The sequence below is a fragment of the Lytechinus variegatus genome, chromosome 10 (genome assembly GCF_018143015.1).
Source record: "Lytechinus variegatus isolate NC3 chromosome 10, Lvar_3.0, whole genome shotgun sequence".
NCBI lineage: Eukaryota > Metazoa > Echinodermata > Echinoidea > Temnopleuroida > Toxopneustidae > Lytechinus > Lytechinus variegatus.
This window is the reverse complement of record NC_054749.1, coordinates 19,168,114-19,182,583: the sequence shown is the minus strand read 5'-3', so window position 1 is coordinate 19,182,583 and position 14,470 is coordinate 19,168,114. Positions and strand designations below refer to the sequence as shown.

Genomic DNA, 14,470 nt, shown 5'->3' with positions numbered 1-14,470 from the left:
CTCGGGCAGTGTGACCAGGTCTATACATGTGTATATCTCCCCCCATATGCCCATTGTTCTCTTGCTATTCACTCCGGCTACTCATGTGAATACATGTACATGCATATTATTTCTTACAGAGGTACATGTAGAATCTCGGTAAAGGATTCTTTCAACAAAGGCTTATAACAAGCACAAACAAGCTTACTGGTTCTATTGTTAATTTCAGATTTATACATTTTTTGGCTTGAATTCAGACTTTTTTAGACCCTTGGGAGATACATCTACATGCACTGCAAACATTTTCAAGATCCACTTGTAACCTAAAGAGAGTATGCATAGTGTAGCTGACAGGCGACATAAAAACATTTCATCTGTGGCAAAAATAACAAGGTTATAGGGCTTTCTTCTGGGCTTCTTTGCAGTCTTTTCAATAGTAGCTGGCATTTTGAAATGGCTATTGTACATTGGAATTCATAGTGAAGCCAGGTACATGTTGTTAACGATGCCATAGTGCTGACTTTCTAATCCTGTAACGAGATGGTGAAGAGAGTCCAAATTATAATGTCTATCCTCTTTCCTGGGTAGAAGCTCTAAAGAAGTTGTTGGCTTTAATATTCATTGAGGGTTTTTTTATTGTTTGTTTCAATGAAGAATTGGGGGTAAAAGTAGTGGGCACGCCTAAACCAGAAGAAGAGATAAGTTTTTGATGTTGGGGGGGGGGGGGGGTTACAAGAAGAAAGGGGAAGAACTGATAAAAATCACTGCAACCCATAGGGTTCAGGGGCGAATTCCAGCATGTATTTCCAGACCCTGTCCAATTTAAATACATTTATTTGTAAGGTACTTTAGATTTTTGATGTTATAATTGCTATATTACTGTATCAAACAGTAATATAATAATGCATTATGATTGTAATGTACTCTGATTTATGTATCATGTAATAATGTAATTTAACCTGCCGGCCAACCTGATAGGTTGCCGGGCCTGGTTTTTTGTTATGCTTGATCTTTAATAAAGACATGATGTACTACTACCATGTTCAGTTCACTTCCTGCATATTACACATAGTACAACATTGAGATCATTTAGTAGTCCCATACTCATTACATTAAATATGAATAGTTTTCTCTACTTTTCATGAAACATTCAAACCACAACATTTGCCAAGAAATTTTCTGCTTACAAACACTCTTTATATTCATATCATATTTCTTTAACATTCATTGGCGGACAGTCCAAGTTGTGGGATCCAAACAAATGAGCAGCATTTATAATTTACACAGTAAATTATGCAAACTGACCATTCCCTAATTGCAGTGTTTACAGAAATAATTGCCAATTAGTGAGATTGTTAATGAAAAATCCCCCCCCCCCCACATCAAAAACTTATCTCTTCTTCGTGGTTTAGGCGTGCCCACTACTTTTACCCCCCAATTCTTCTGGCTGTGCGCACCAGAAATCTCACACTCATTTCTCTACCATTGACATATCTACATTGGGTGGTTTCAAACCGCCTCGATCACAAGAATCCCCGTTAAATTACGAGAACTTTTTTAGGCTGAAAAATACCCATTAAAGGAGAATGAAACCATTGGAACAAGATAGCTTGTGTGAAAACAGAAAAATCAAAGAAACAGATCAACAAAAGTTTGAGAAAAATCGGACAAATAATGAGAAAGTTATGAGCATTTGAATATTGCGATCACTATTGCTATGGAGAAAGCAAATTGGCAATGCGACAAAGATGTGTGATGTCACTGATGAACAACTCTCCCCATTACTTTAGTATATATTTCACTTGAATTGCCTCTTTTATCACATCTAGCTATCCATAGATCATGTGTTCTTTCTACATGAGAGCATGTAATACATATTTTTTAAGAATACATAATGGATAAAGAGTTTGTATCATCGTAAGAAAAAGCAAAAAGAGACATTTTGAGGGTATTTTATAGTCCACCAAAGGGAAAGTTGTTCATCAGTGACATCACACATCCTTGTCGCATTGCCAATGGGAGGATCTCCATAGCATTAGTGATTGCAATATTCAAATGCTCATAACTTTCTCATTATTTGTCCGATTTTTCTCAAACTTTCTTTATTCTTATTCTTTGATTTTTCTGTTTCTACACAAGCCTATTTGTTCCAAAGGTTTCATTCTCCTTTAATTATTCCTGCATTCACACCGCCCTGAAACATACCCTTCAGGATAAGTTCCTGAAGTTACGAGCATGCGCAGTATGGTCTGATAAGCAGGCAAGGCGCGAGATTCAAAATCACTAGCCCAGCAGCCACCCATGGCGCCGCACCCAACGACACGCTGGGCTAAAATTTCCCGTAATTTGCTTTCACATCGCCAAAATACCTGCGACCTTGGAAAAATCCCCGTGAAAGTTCTCGTAATTTCGCCAAGTACCTACTATTTAGCGGGTATTTTCTTTCGGGGAAATTACGCGTAGTTTGCTTTCACATTACCAAAATACCTGGTATTTTCTGATCGGGGTAAATTTCCCGATCAGAGAATACCTGGAACTGACGAACTTCGAGGCGGTCTGAAACCACCTAGTGTGTTTGTACGTCATTACAAATTATCCTACTTTTATTCAATTTGACTCAAATAGCGTGATTAATCTGCAGTAATACAAGAAATTTTCGCAGTTGGGTGTGCAGTATGGATGGCACATTACACTGTGGGCAGGCTGGACACAATTTACCTTTTGTAGCTGTTTTGTGAGCGAAAGCCTCAACGAAAACTAAACAGACAGAATTTGCTTCTTTTTAGCCGTTTTTCATAACAGCTATACAAAGGGAGGGAAAAGTCGATAAAACGGCAAGTTCCACTTAATGCTGATAATCACTGAATTATTTCTTTCCAAAGAGCTTTATAGTGCAGGTATTATCCAGATCTAATCGGCTACTGATTATTGGGATTATTAGGTCCTCACTGGCAAAAAAAAAATTGCAGATCTGTATCATGGTGCTCTCTCAAAATCTGCTTCAAATTTTTTGTATCATGGTGAATTACTTAAAATCTACAGTAGATTTTGAACAATACCATCAAAAGCACTATGATGTCACACATATAATCACATGTAATCCTTGTCATGATCATGCTGCAAGGCTACATTCATACACTTCTTCAAAGTTGTTTGGGGTCCTACATTTTTTGAAATCAGCTGGACATATGTAGCATCGGATCTCCCATCTTACTTTCAGAACATGTGACATGCTTATTGTGGTACTTTTTTGATGTGACATCCTTATTTTGGCGATTTGATGATTTCTGGTTTGCAGCTATGTGGTGCATGTGACAGGGGTAATATTTTGTTTTTTAAGGCTTTGGATCTACATGTAGATTAAAGTAGCCTTATTTTACACTATAAGTCTCTGATCACCTACATGTATTTCCAATGAAAATGTAGGTTTACTCAGTGCTATGACTATCCTAAAATATAATTTGCGAATTTACAGTGCATATATTCAGATAACTATTTGAAAAAATCCTATGAAGTTTAATGTCCTTAAGCATTTTCCTTGATTATATATTGGTGCAAGTCTGATTAGATATTGAAAGCAAAGTTATTAAGCAAGTTCTGCTTTATTTTCATGGACTATAAAATGCAAAAAACTTATGAGAAATGTGCAGAATTATGCGTTGGTTGTGTTGCCTTCTTCATTGTAAGTGTGTGACTGTGAATGAGCAAATAATTTATGGGAGCTTCACAAAAGTGGCCAGTGCTCAACAGCCAACTTCTACATTATATTCTGTTGATAATCATACTTCCCTCTGATAGATGAGACCAAAACCCAAGGACATATGTACACATGAACAATACCTTCATTTCCATTTTTTTTTTCTGGAAGGACTTTAAAACTTCTGTATTTTTATTGATTCGCAAAAACAAAGTGAAGTACATGTAAGATGTTGATTAAAAATTACATGTACCAATTAATTGAGAGTTAGACGAGACAGATATGAATGAATCGTGTTTCCCTGATATTGTACAGAGCAGGAGGGTATATGCCAGTAGAGAAGTTCAATCAACTCACTTTAGGTTTACATGTGAAGTAATAAGCAAACATTTGGGTGGAGATACATGTACACATACATGTACATCGAAAAGTGGAATAAGGCTTTGGGAGAGGCGGCTTTGAATTTTTATGTGTAACACCCCCTTTTGTCAAAATCCGAATCAACACTTGCTCAGACTGAGTCCACCTCTTGATGTGGTTTGAAGCCAGCACCACGCCTGCTCAGTCCTGCAGTCGGTATGTGCATTACCCCAGTGGACTCAGGCCAGCTTACCCACTGAAGTAGCAATAGAGGAGAATGGTTACACTTAATGAACTATGCAAGAACGATAGAAGTGTTTACATGAAGAGTCAGGTGACTTGTATCATGTGAATAGGCGAATTGAAGCTGGCTCAAGTTTAGATGCAGAATTTCAGGCCTTGCTTGGATCGTGTGTTTCAGGTGTCATGGAAAACCCAACACCTTGAGGTAGAAGAAGCCAGAAAGCATATCAGCTTTGGGGTCTCAACTCTTTGCTCACCATTGACAGAATCACTCCTGCACCACAATTTCAAAATACAATCTTAAGAAGCATTCAGCATGGATGATGCCAATTCAGCTCACAATAGCTTTTGATTGGTTTATTGTAGAGAAAAGCTTTGCTGTGCACAGTACAATGAGATGAGCACATGCATGTGTGTATAAAGAATACCCTCTTTGTGTAGTGTGAATAGAATGCGACTTGAGTTGAATTTGGCAGTCTGCTGTATGTGACTCTAGTCGAACAAATTGAGCAAAGAGTTAAGAAAAAAAAAATAATCATCAACCTTGTCCTTTGTGCAAAGTCAAGGGGAGGGGGGGTCCATAATCTACTTGTCTTGACTAGGGAAGAGCTTGCTGAGGAGACATTCAGGCTACGGCATTAACAATAGGTTCTGATTTTCAACTCACTCCTTAGTCAATTTACTGAGACCCAATCACAGGGAGATTAACCATTCCTTCCAAGGATTTAATCCCTTCTTTGCCTTTGTTAGAAGCTCTAAGATTCTTGCAATCTTGAACCCAGAGGTCTGGGTTAGCCTCGTTCCAGACACAGGCCGTTTTGGTAGGAGTAAGGTCAAAGGAAGGGTTGGAGTAATTATGCCCATCTGGACAGGGGTTGTGGTAAGCTCCTATGACCTACGACCTTCCCCCAATCAACATAGTCCTGTTTTTTCCAAAAGTACCTGACTTTCGCAACTAGCCGGCAAGACAGCGTAAATTGCCCACATGCGGACGTGCTCAATTAGTAGCTGCACATAGAGTATCTGTGACCACCTTGCATAAATCTTAAGGGGTCTATCTCTCTGTACGAGATTTTGTCGCAGTACACAGTGCTACCGCTTCTGGAAGTTACTTGAACCCTCCAAGATGGCCCCAGCGAAGGTTGTGGTCAACTCATTGGAGTTTCTCGTAATCGGTTGTGTAGACACTGGGTCATGATAAGATCTTACGAATTTTACTCCATGCATAATAAAATTTTACTCTGACTAGGAAGTAGGAACCCACATATGTACGAAGCTATAGTTCCCATATATGCTTCTTTTTGCAGTAAAGAGATGTGTAAAGCAGGATTATAGGGAAAAAAATCTTAAAGAGGTTTAAGGAACCATTGAATCAAAATACCCTGATTTTGAAAAAAAAGCAAAGTCCTCTTTAACTTGACTCCATTGAGGCTCATGCATGTATTGTATTATGGTATGTCTTCAAATATTAAGTAGTAATTCCTGTTGTGGGGAGATGAAACGCTTTCTGTTTATAGGAAGCAGGGGCTATCAAGGGCCCCCTTTAGATCTCGGCCAAATTTGCATGATTGCGCCAAATTTGGCATGCACATCCTTTCCAACTTACATTATAAGGTACAGTTGTAAAAAAAAAACATGAAATTCTGAAAATAATTACTTGGTATAATGAATATGATATTCAAATTCTTGAAAAACGTTATTGGCATGTTAAGCACCAAATTAAACTGAAGATTTTCTCTTTTTTTTTCTCAGATGTCACCAATTGAAGTTTTCCACACAAAACAACCCTCCAAAGACGAAATAATTTGTACTTATTTCTTTGTTTTATCCTTTGTTTATCATTGTTTTTTCAATGAAAGTTATTCCAGGTCATTTAACATCTAACTTAAACCTGAAATTGATTAATCAGACCAATTATGTAGCCCTTTTATTAAATTCCACTCCCATTGACTTTGTTTACAAAGTATAAAAATGAGCCATTTTGGGTATTACTTTGTCGTGCAAAAAGTCACGTGGTGTCGCGATGCTATACCTGTATGTCATGAACTTGGTCTGAAAAGTTGCGCGAGTCCTCAAAATAGCTAGCACAGGACATGGATGTCCCATATGACACACACCATTTTTTTTTCATTTTGTTTTTTTTCTCTCAAGACTTCCAGTAGTGCTTTATTACCCCAAATTTAAGTGAAGTTCCTCATTTTTTTGAACAGCAGGTTGAAAAAATAGTACTCAGAAAAATGCCTATGTTTATTTGTAATATTAAAATTGAGCTCTTATTTAAAACCTGCCATGTATTTTTGGTAAAGTAATGGAATAAAAACATCTAATTTCTGAAGTGACCTGAATGAGGAAGAATCTTGTTTGCATGTACAGAAACCACAATACGATTAATTTCTGTTTAGAAGTTCATGGTTTTTTTCTTTAAATACAAACAGGGTCTTGAAAGCAAAAAAAAAAAAAGAACTTATTTTGGAATTGGGGTCATTATGGAGGGGCAAATGAAGTGAAGATACAGTTGATGACTTCCCAAGGGCACAGGATGCACTGACACAAATCAAATTGTCCATGTACCAGGGACCTCCTAGTTTTTAATACAAATTCACTTCTTTGGGTGTCAAAAGGATCCATTCAAGCCACTCCCAGGTTATATAATAAGACAGCTAATTCCATGACAAAGGAGACTCACAAAAGACTATCCCCCTATTGAAAATCTTCTAGTGCATAATTATAATTAAAGAGTATAATAGCACAGAGCCTTCTCTTTGAAACAGGTTATCCATTGAATGGGTGTACTTAGTCCAAGAGTCTTGGACAGGAACTCTGAAGAGGCTCTGAATATCTCATAAAACCTGTGTGTATACAAGCCAGATGAATGAACATTCCTCATTGAAGTTTTGTAAAGAAACAGTATTTTAAGTCTAAATTAAAGTGTACAGATTGAATGAATGAACAAATGGAATAAGTGAATAGAATTATGGGCTTTAAATCCGAATAGAATTATGGCCTGCACTCCCTTTTTGGGCCTATCATTTTTGAGGCATGCCAGACTGATACATGTACAGCGATGATAGTGTACATGTAGTAGAACTGCCTCTTGAATTATATTTTCTCGTGAGTGCACAAGGATACTGATATATGGGGGTGGGGTGGGGAGGGCTGAGGTTATCAAATACCCACCCAATGAGAAATGTAAATAGAAATTATGTAAATCCTTATATGCTGTTTGCCCCATCTAGCAGCAGGGACGGTGGTTGAGACAGAGTGGTCACTGCTACATTGAACAAACTTATAAAGCCTTCCATATGTGCAGAAATTACAGGGGCAGTGCTTGAAAATATATTCCAAGAGAGGGAGCAAGAGCAACCAAGCTTTACATAATTTTTGGGGGGCAATTTAAATTGAAATAGAAGAATCTGCATGGTGTGCCTTTCTTGCCTGGACTTTTGTTCAAATTTTCAGGTTTTTATATATATAACTATTCATTGTCTCCCTTGCTTCATACTACAACAGAGTACAGGTGTACTTACTAGTTTTTTTTAATGTGTCTGGGTTGGAATACCATGTTCATGTAAACTTGTTAAAGCCTGTGTATAGCTTTGGTAAAGGGTCAATAATGTGATTGATAATCGAATATCATCTAATATGACAGTCTTACTGAAGCGTAGAGACCGTTAGATATTTTTCCAACTGCACTTCTCTGAGAAAATTTCAAATATTCAAATCTTGGATATATAGCGCCCTCTCTCGGCGATGCTTGTTTTAAATTTAAAAAATGGGCATTCAAGCACTTATCTTATAAATTTAGTGATTAGATATCCAAAAGTTACAGACAAAGAACATATCTTGAAAGTTTCAGCCCATTCCATGATTTTGAATAAGATTTAATTGAAAGACAAAAACACACAGATATTTCAATTTGATCGGGTGACCCGATCAAGTTAAATTTCCATGTAAAATCGCAAAATTTATCCTGTAAAACACATTTTCATTTCATATCCTCCACATCATAACTGTTATAGGGCATATCCATTCATATTAGCTAGCAATGAATTGGAATAGTGATAGGTGCATTTTGGTGGATTTACCAAAACTATACACAAGCTTTAAAACTAACATTAAGAATATTTGTGGGTTAAGAGAAAATATGATAGGTGATTTTTTTTTAAAGAAAACAAATGGTACCAGGAACAAGAAAGTTATGGTTAATTTAAAAGAAAACATGTGCAAAACTAAAGGACAGTAAAATTGAATTGCAATTTCTCCTACAGTGTTTTGCTTCATAAGAGTTAATTGTATTCCTTTCATCTTTTAAACCTGGTTTCCATCAAGTTATATTAGTATCATGCCATATTAGGTAATGCAAAGGGTTTTCATAACAGAATACCACCCATAATGCAGCTGCAATATACAATCAAGGGTTACTAGTATTTCGGTTTTAATTCATTGTCAGAACCTTCCCATGTCACTTCAGATAAGAAAAGATTTTATGAGGATTGAAGGAATAAAACTCTTTAATACCTTCACTATATAGAAAACAGCTTTCTTTGTAACCATGCCATCAATGGAGTGACTCATTGAAACTGAATTTTGAGGTAGGCCTAACAGTAGGCTTACCCTTAGAATTAAAGAACTAGAATTTTCATGGAGAACTATTAAAGCTTGTGTATAGTTTTGGTAAATCCACCAAAATGCACCTATCACTATTCCAATTCATTGCTAGCTGATATGAATGGATATGCCCTGTAACAGTTATGATGTGGAGGATATGAAATGAAAATGTGTTTTGCAGAATAAATTTTGCGATTTTACATGGAAATATAATTTGATCGCTCACCCGATCAAATTAAAATATCTGTGTGTTTTTGTCTTTCAATTAAATCTTATTCAAAATCATGGAATGGGCTGAAGCTTTCAAGATATGTTCTTTGTAACTTTTGGATATCTAATCACTAAATTTATAAGATAAGTGCTTGAATGCCCATTTTTAAATTTAAAACAAGCATCGCCAAGAGAGGGCGCTATATATCCAATATTTGAATATTTGAAATTTTCTCAGAGAAGTGCAATTGGAAAAATATCTAACAGTCTCTACGCTTCAGTAAGACTGTCATATTAGATGATATTCGATTATCAATCACATTATTGACCCTTTACCAAAGCTATACACAGGCTTTAAATATATGTATGCAAGTACATGTATCACTGTGTTCAGACTATTTTCCACTTACCAGGACATCTCCCCGGGGGGCCACTTACTTTGACGAGTGGATACCATGCACGACCAAATAAAACATGTAAAAAGGATGTCTTTATCAAGATAGGGCATGTTACGTACTTAACGTAATAAGGGTGTAAAAAGCACTAAAATAATGAAAAAAGGGTATGTATTTTCGATAGAAAAGCTACGTGTTTAGAGTCAAATTTGCGAGGGTATAAAAAATCAAGACTAAAATGTCATATAAAGGATGTACTTTTTGCCCCAAGAGTCAACACTACGTGTTTAGAGTATGATTTGCGCAAGTAGGGCTATACTAAACCCAAGGATGTAGGTAACAGTACAACTGACGTCCGAATTGTTTTACTTGTTTCGGGGTTCAATTCAGGGAATACTTGCCAATAGTATCGTTTTGTTTCCAGTACTTGTTAAAGGTAGGGTTTCACACGCCAATACTTGTTAAGGAGTGCATTTTCAGAGTGTGGAAAATATGTGTTTGGGGTGCTTTTTGAGAGCTCATGGTCGCGCATGGTATCCACTCGTCAATGGAAGTCTACACAAACATGTGCCAGAACTGACCTTTCTTGTGATAGGTCAAACTGAGCACTAAAGCTGCGCTAACGAGAGCGGGAAATTTTAAGACGATTTTATAAACGGCTTTATATTTTTGACACTGAATGGTGCACCGCTGATCGTGTTTTCGTTCTGTGTTTTGGAATTGAGTATGCAATCATGATCGATATTGAACTCACCAGTCACCCTAAATCTACTACTTTCAGTTTGGTCTAATTACAATTTGGTTTAATCGGTCAGATAATCACTTGGTCTAACTGTCAATGGTCAAATGATCTGATATATACTTTTTTACCTGGGCAAATAAAAATCTGGTTCATATACGTGGTAATCACATAGACTTTATATACCCTTTTTAGACAGGCTAAAATTTCCTTAACCCCGTACTATTGGTGGGGCTAAATGGCAATTTAGCCCCACCTATAGTACGGGGTTAAGCTTAGCCCACTTTCGTTTTACACAGCGTTTTTACAAAGTGGGCTAACCCCACCTATAGTACGGGATTATTTGGCCCTGCAAAAAAGCAGGGTTATCCCACCAATTGCGATGCTAAGAGCAATAGTACGGGGTTAAGATCGCATGTGTAAAACGAAAGTGGGCTAAGCTTAACCCCGTATTTTTGGCCCCACCTATAGTACGGGGTTAAGGAAATTGTAGCGTGTGTAAAAAGTGTACGAGTGAAGCACTTGTACTACGAATGATCGACAAAAACCAGTAGTCCGGGGTTAGCGAGTTTCGTGTGTAAAACGCAAGCATTCCTTATCCGGGGTTAGCAATAACAATTTGGCATGTGTGAAAAGGAAAAAAAAAATAGTACGGGGCTAAGGATAGTACTGGGTTAGCGATAGTCCGGGGTTAAGAAAATCCTGTGTAAAAAGGGCAATAGTGTTCTTATAGACCAAGGCAATTCAGACCAACTGGTGAAAATACCCCCGCCCCCCATGAACAACGGATAATCCTCTGTGCAGACACCCATGATTAGTAGACTAATTGGTTGTACAGTAGTTGAACTAGGATTAGACCTTCACATTAGCTACAAAGCCCTCACAGAAATGTTCCACCCACCTTTGTTAACAGAAATAAATGATACTAATTCATTCTTACATGAAATATCTTTCCTTGACTGTACAACGTAAATTATACACTTTTAATCTATAATTTGTGTCAATCAACAATTTATTTTCTTCTAGATATTATATGCCCGAGAAATTGACCAGAGGAGCTCCACCTTTCAGAAGTCACTTCTAATGGGGAAAGCTTTCCAGAGGAGAACAAAGGTGAGAGGATTAATGTCTATAAATTCCTTTAGTCTATGTGACCAGCTACCCCAAAACCATTAAAAAGTACTCAAAATGAATTTCGAGATTTTTATTTATTTTTTAAAGCATGATATATAATTTGCAAAAAATTATCAGCAATTACCCACTGAAATACTTGATTAAATGCAGAAAAAGCAAGCGCTTCAGAAAATAAGGAGAAATCAATGTTTGAAGTTTGGGTTCACTCAAGCACGTGAGGTGCACACTGCAGTATATCAATGAAAATTCCAAGTACCGTTAGTCTACTAAAACTTGTGTCAAAGAATCTCTTGTGTCTTATTTTCTAACCAATTTACAACTTGCAATTTTAACAGTATAAAGAAGAAGAAATACATTTACTCATTCACATAAGCTATTTTTTTATTTTGGCTTTTTGAAGACCAATGTCCTACATTGGCCCTCACAGAGAAGCTTCCCTGGTGACTTGTTGGTGGTTGTGGGCTGGCTGGTCACATATATTCAAATAAGTCAAACTTACTGTACATGTATGCATTCCTCTTCCTTATAATCCATGATTGGACACTGAGCCTGCATACATGCACAATATATGCTACCTGGTGGGTGTTTCATAAAGCTGCTCGTAAGTTAAGAACGACTTTAAGAACGACTGGTGATCCTTTCATTTGGTAGACGATATACACCATTGGCGATGGTTTAACGTGTAAGAAAGGATCACCAGTCGTTCTTAAAGTCGCTCTTAACTTACGAACAGCTTTATGAAACGGCCTCCAGGGTTCTATGGAAAATGTATATCATTGCACAATGTGATGTTAAGATGAGAGCAATAGCAACTATTCTCTTAATAAATGAATTCTTACCAAATGCCGTTTGGCATTTTCGCTTGTACATGTACAGTTTTACCTAATTTGATCTCCTAACTGCAAACTTGGAATTTGTGTTCGCTGGTAAGTTTCTTGCAAACTCTTTTTAAAGAGTCGTAATCCAATTTAATAGAAATAAATGCCTGTAAATTACAGCTTAGCAATTGAGTTTAAGGCTGATCTTTTCCACTGATCATACATACATGTACACTTTAATTGTCAATGCAATCAATCATTAAAATCAGTCCGATTATTAGATACTATAAATCTTTATGCTATAGGACCTAGTTTGATAGATAATTTTGCATGGCAGTGCAATACGTGCATTCATACATTAAATATTTATTTGGCACTTTTCCATTAACATGCTCAAAGTGCTTTACAATAATATGACAAATAAGTAAATTCTGCTCTCCAAGTTCTTACAAAAATACATGCATAAAGGGGATATTATTGAGAATTTTTTTTTTTTTTAATAAAGGCATTGAAAAAAGTATGAGTTTGAAAGTACCGGTAATCAATAAATACAAAGGCATGATTTAAAACACCAACTTCAGCCTAATAAGACTGGGGGGGGGGGCTTAATCAGACCCCTTGAAATTTTTCGCGATAAGTCCGCCACGCAAATTTTTTGACCGCATCACTCGCTGACTATTCAAGTCTCGTACAACTTTTGAGACCAAAATTGCGATCCCTGAGTATGCAGTTGTAAAATTATGCAATATTTTGTAAGTGCATGCAGACCCCAAATTGCTCAAAAATGTGAATTTGTGAACAAATCCAATGCAAACATTGTTCTTAAATTCATAAATGTACCATTATTTTTCTTATTGATTTCATCTTCTTTCTATTATGGTTGAAATAAAGTCCCTGACAATTTCCATTGAAAAAAACAAAGAAATACATAAGGAATTAGAAAATAAATAAAATATATGCATAAGAAAATGAATATGATGTTCAATTTTTTTTTAATAGGCTTACATATGATCAGATTCCTATAAAGAGTCTGTTAACCAAATATAAGCATTTTATGGGCATTATTTAGTTAATTAGAGCAAGCTTCTGATTTTACGCATAAATTAGGAATGAGATTTTTCGCAGAATTTGATCTTGTAGTTTTATAGATTATGCCATACGTATTGCACGTGCCAATTTTCATCGCAATTGGGTGATCGACGGCTGAGATCATAAGAAGGGGAGGGGCTGAATCAGCCTCCCCCAGTCTTAGATGTCTAAATTGCCCAATCTTTCTAGGGTTAAATGTTATGCAAAAGTACATTTATCAGGGAATTGGGCAATTATCCTACTCCTCAATCACTTTTCCTTTGTTTGCCTTATTTCAGGCGTTAATTCTAAGATCAGCCATGCTGAAGAATAACATTCAAGTTAAGGTAAGTGATGGTGATTAGCCTGTAATCACTCCCTCAGTTCTTGAATAGGCAGATTATTACATTCAAGGAAAGCCCTACCGGTATATTCTGTTTAACAGTCTGAGAATGTGAGGATTACCTTGACACATGGATGAATGGCTCAATGCAAATGTTGCTGTAAAAATAGTAGCATTCCATTTACATGTGTTGATAACTGTTGCTGCTAGAGCTGCAGCTTGTAATGATATTCACACACATAAAAAAAGATGAAATTGGAAAATCATTTCTCTTTGTGTATGTGGGTGTGTATGTGAAGAGATAAAAGTGTTGTGACCCTGATCGCGATTCAGATAATGGTTCTTGTGAGGGTTTTTTCTTCTTCAGAATAATCGCGATTCCAATGATTTGCTGAACACTGTGTGTGAATCCTCTCACAGTTTGACTTTCTTGCTACATGTATCCCACAGTGCTCAACTCATAGTCATAACCAACTGATATGTTTGTGCATAGTATTTTGCATACATGTCTATCCAGGGGGGTGTTTCACAAAGATTTAAGTATGACTTAGAGTCTCACTTAAATGTCTAGTTGCGCGCAGTATAAAAGGCATGACAGCATTGGTCAGATCATGCCAAGAGGACGCGCACTACTGCGTATTGATCAATAAGATTGCGTGTTGCATATCATGTACGCATCGACATTTATACTTAAATCTTTGTGAAACACCCCCCAGCTCTTTGAATCAGGGCCAGTCTCTTGGAGTTGCAAGTTTCTTCCTTATGATTAAAACTCATATTTCTTGTGCTGTGTGAAAAAATATCAAATTCGGATCATAATTCCATTTTCAATTTCCTGTGTACCCCCTCCCCTTATGTCATGAATAGGATTTTAAA

At 36.7% G+C, this 14,470-nt stretch overlaps 1 protein-coding gene across 1 annotated transcript in view; it reads left to right on the top strand.

Annotated features, from left to right (window-relative positions):
- The window catches only part of LOC121422310 (COP9 signalosome complex subunit 1-like), a 33,841-nt gene that overhangs the window by 17,164 nt on the left and 2,207 nt on the right, over positions 1 to 14,470 (top strand). The window contains exons 11-12 of the mRNA XM_041617261.1: positions 11,258 to 11,344; positions 13,551 to 13,598. Of these exons, the coding sequence (XP_041473195.1) occupies positions 11,258 to 11,344; positions 13,551 to 13,598 (135 nt within the window). The remainder of the gene's footprint in view (positions 1 to 11,257; positions 11,345 to 13,550; positions 13,599 to 14,470) is intronic.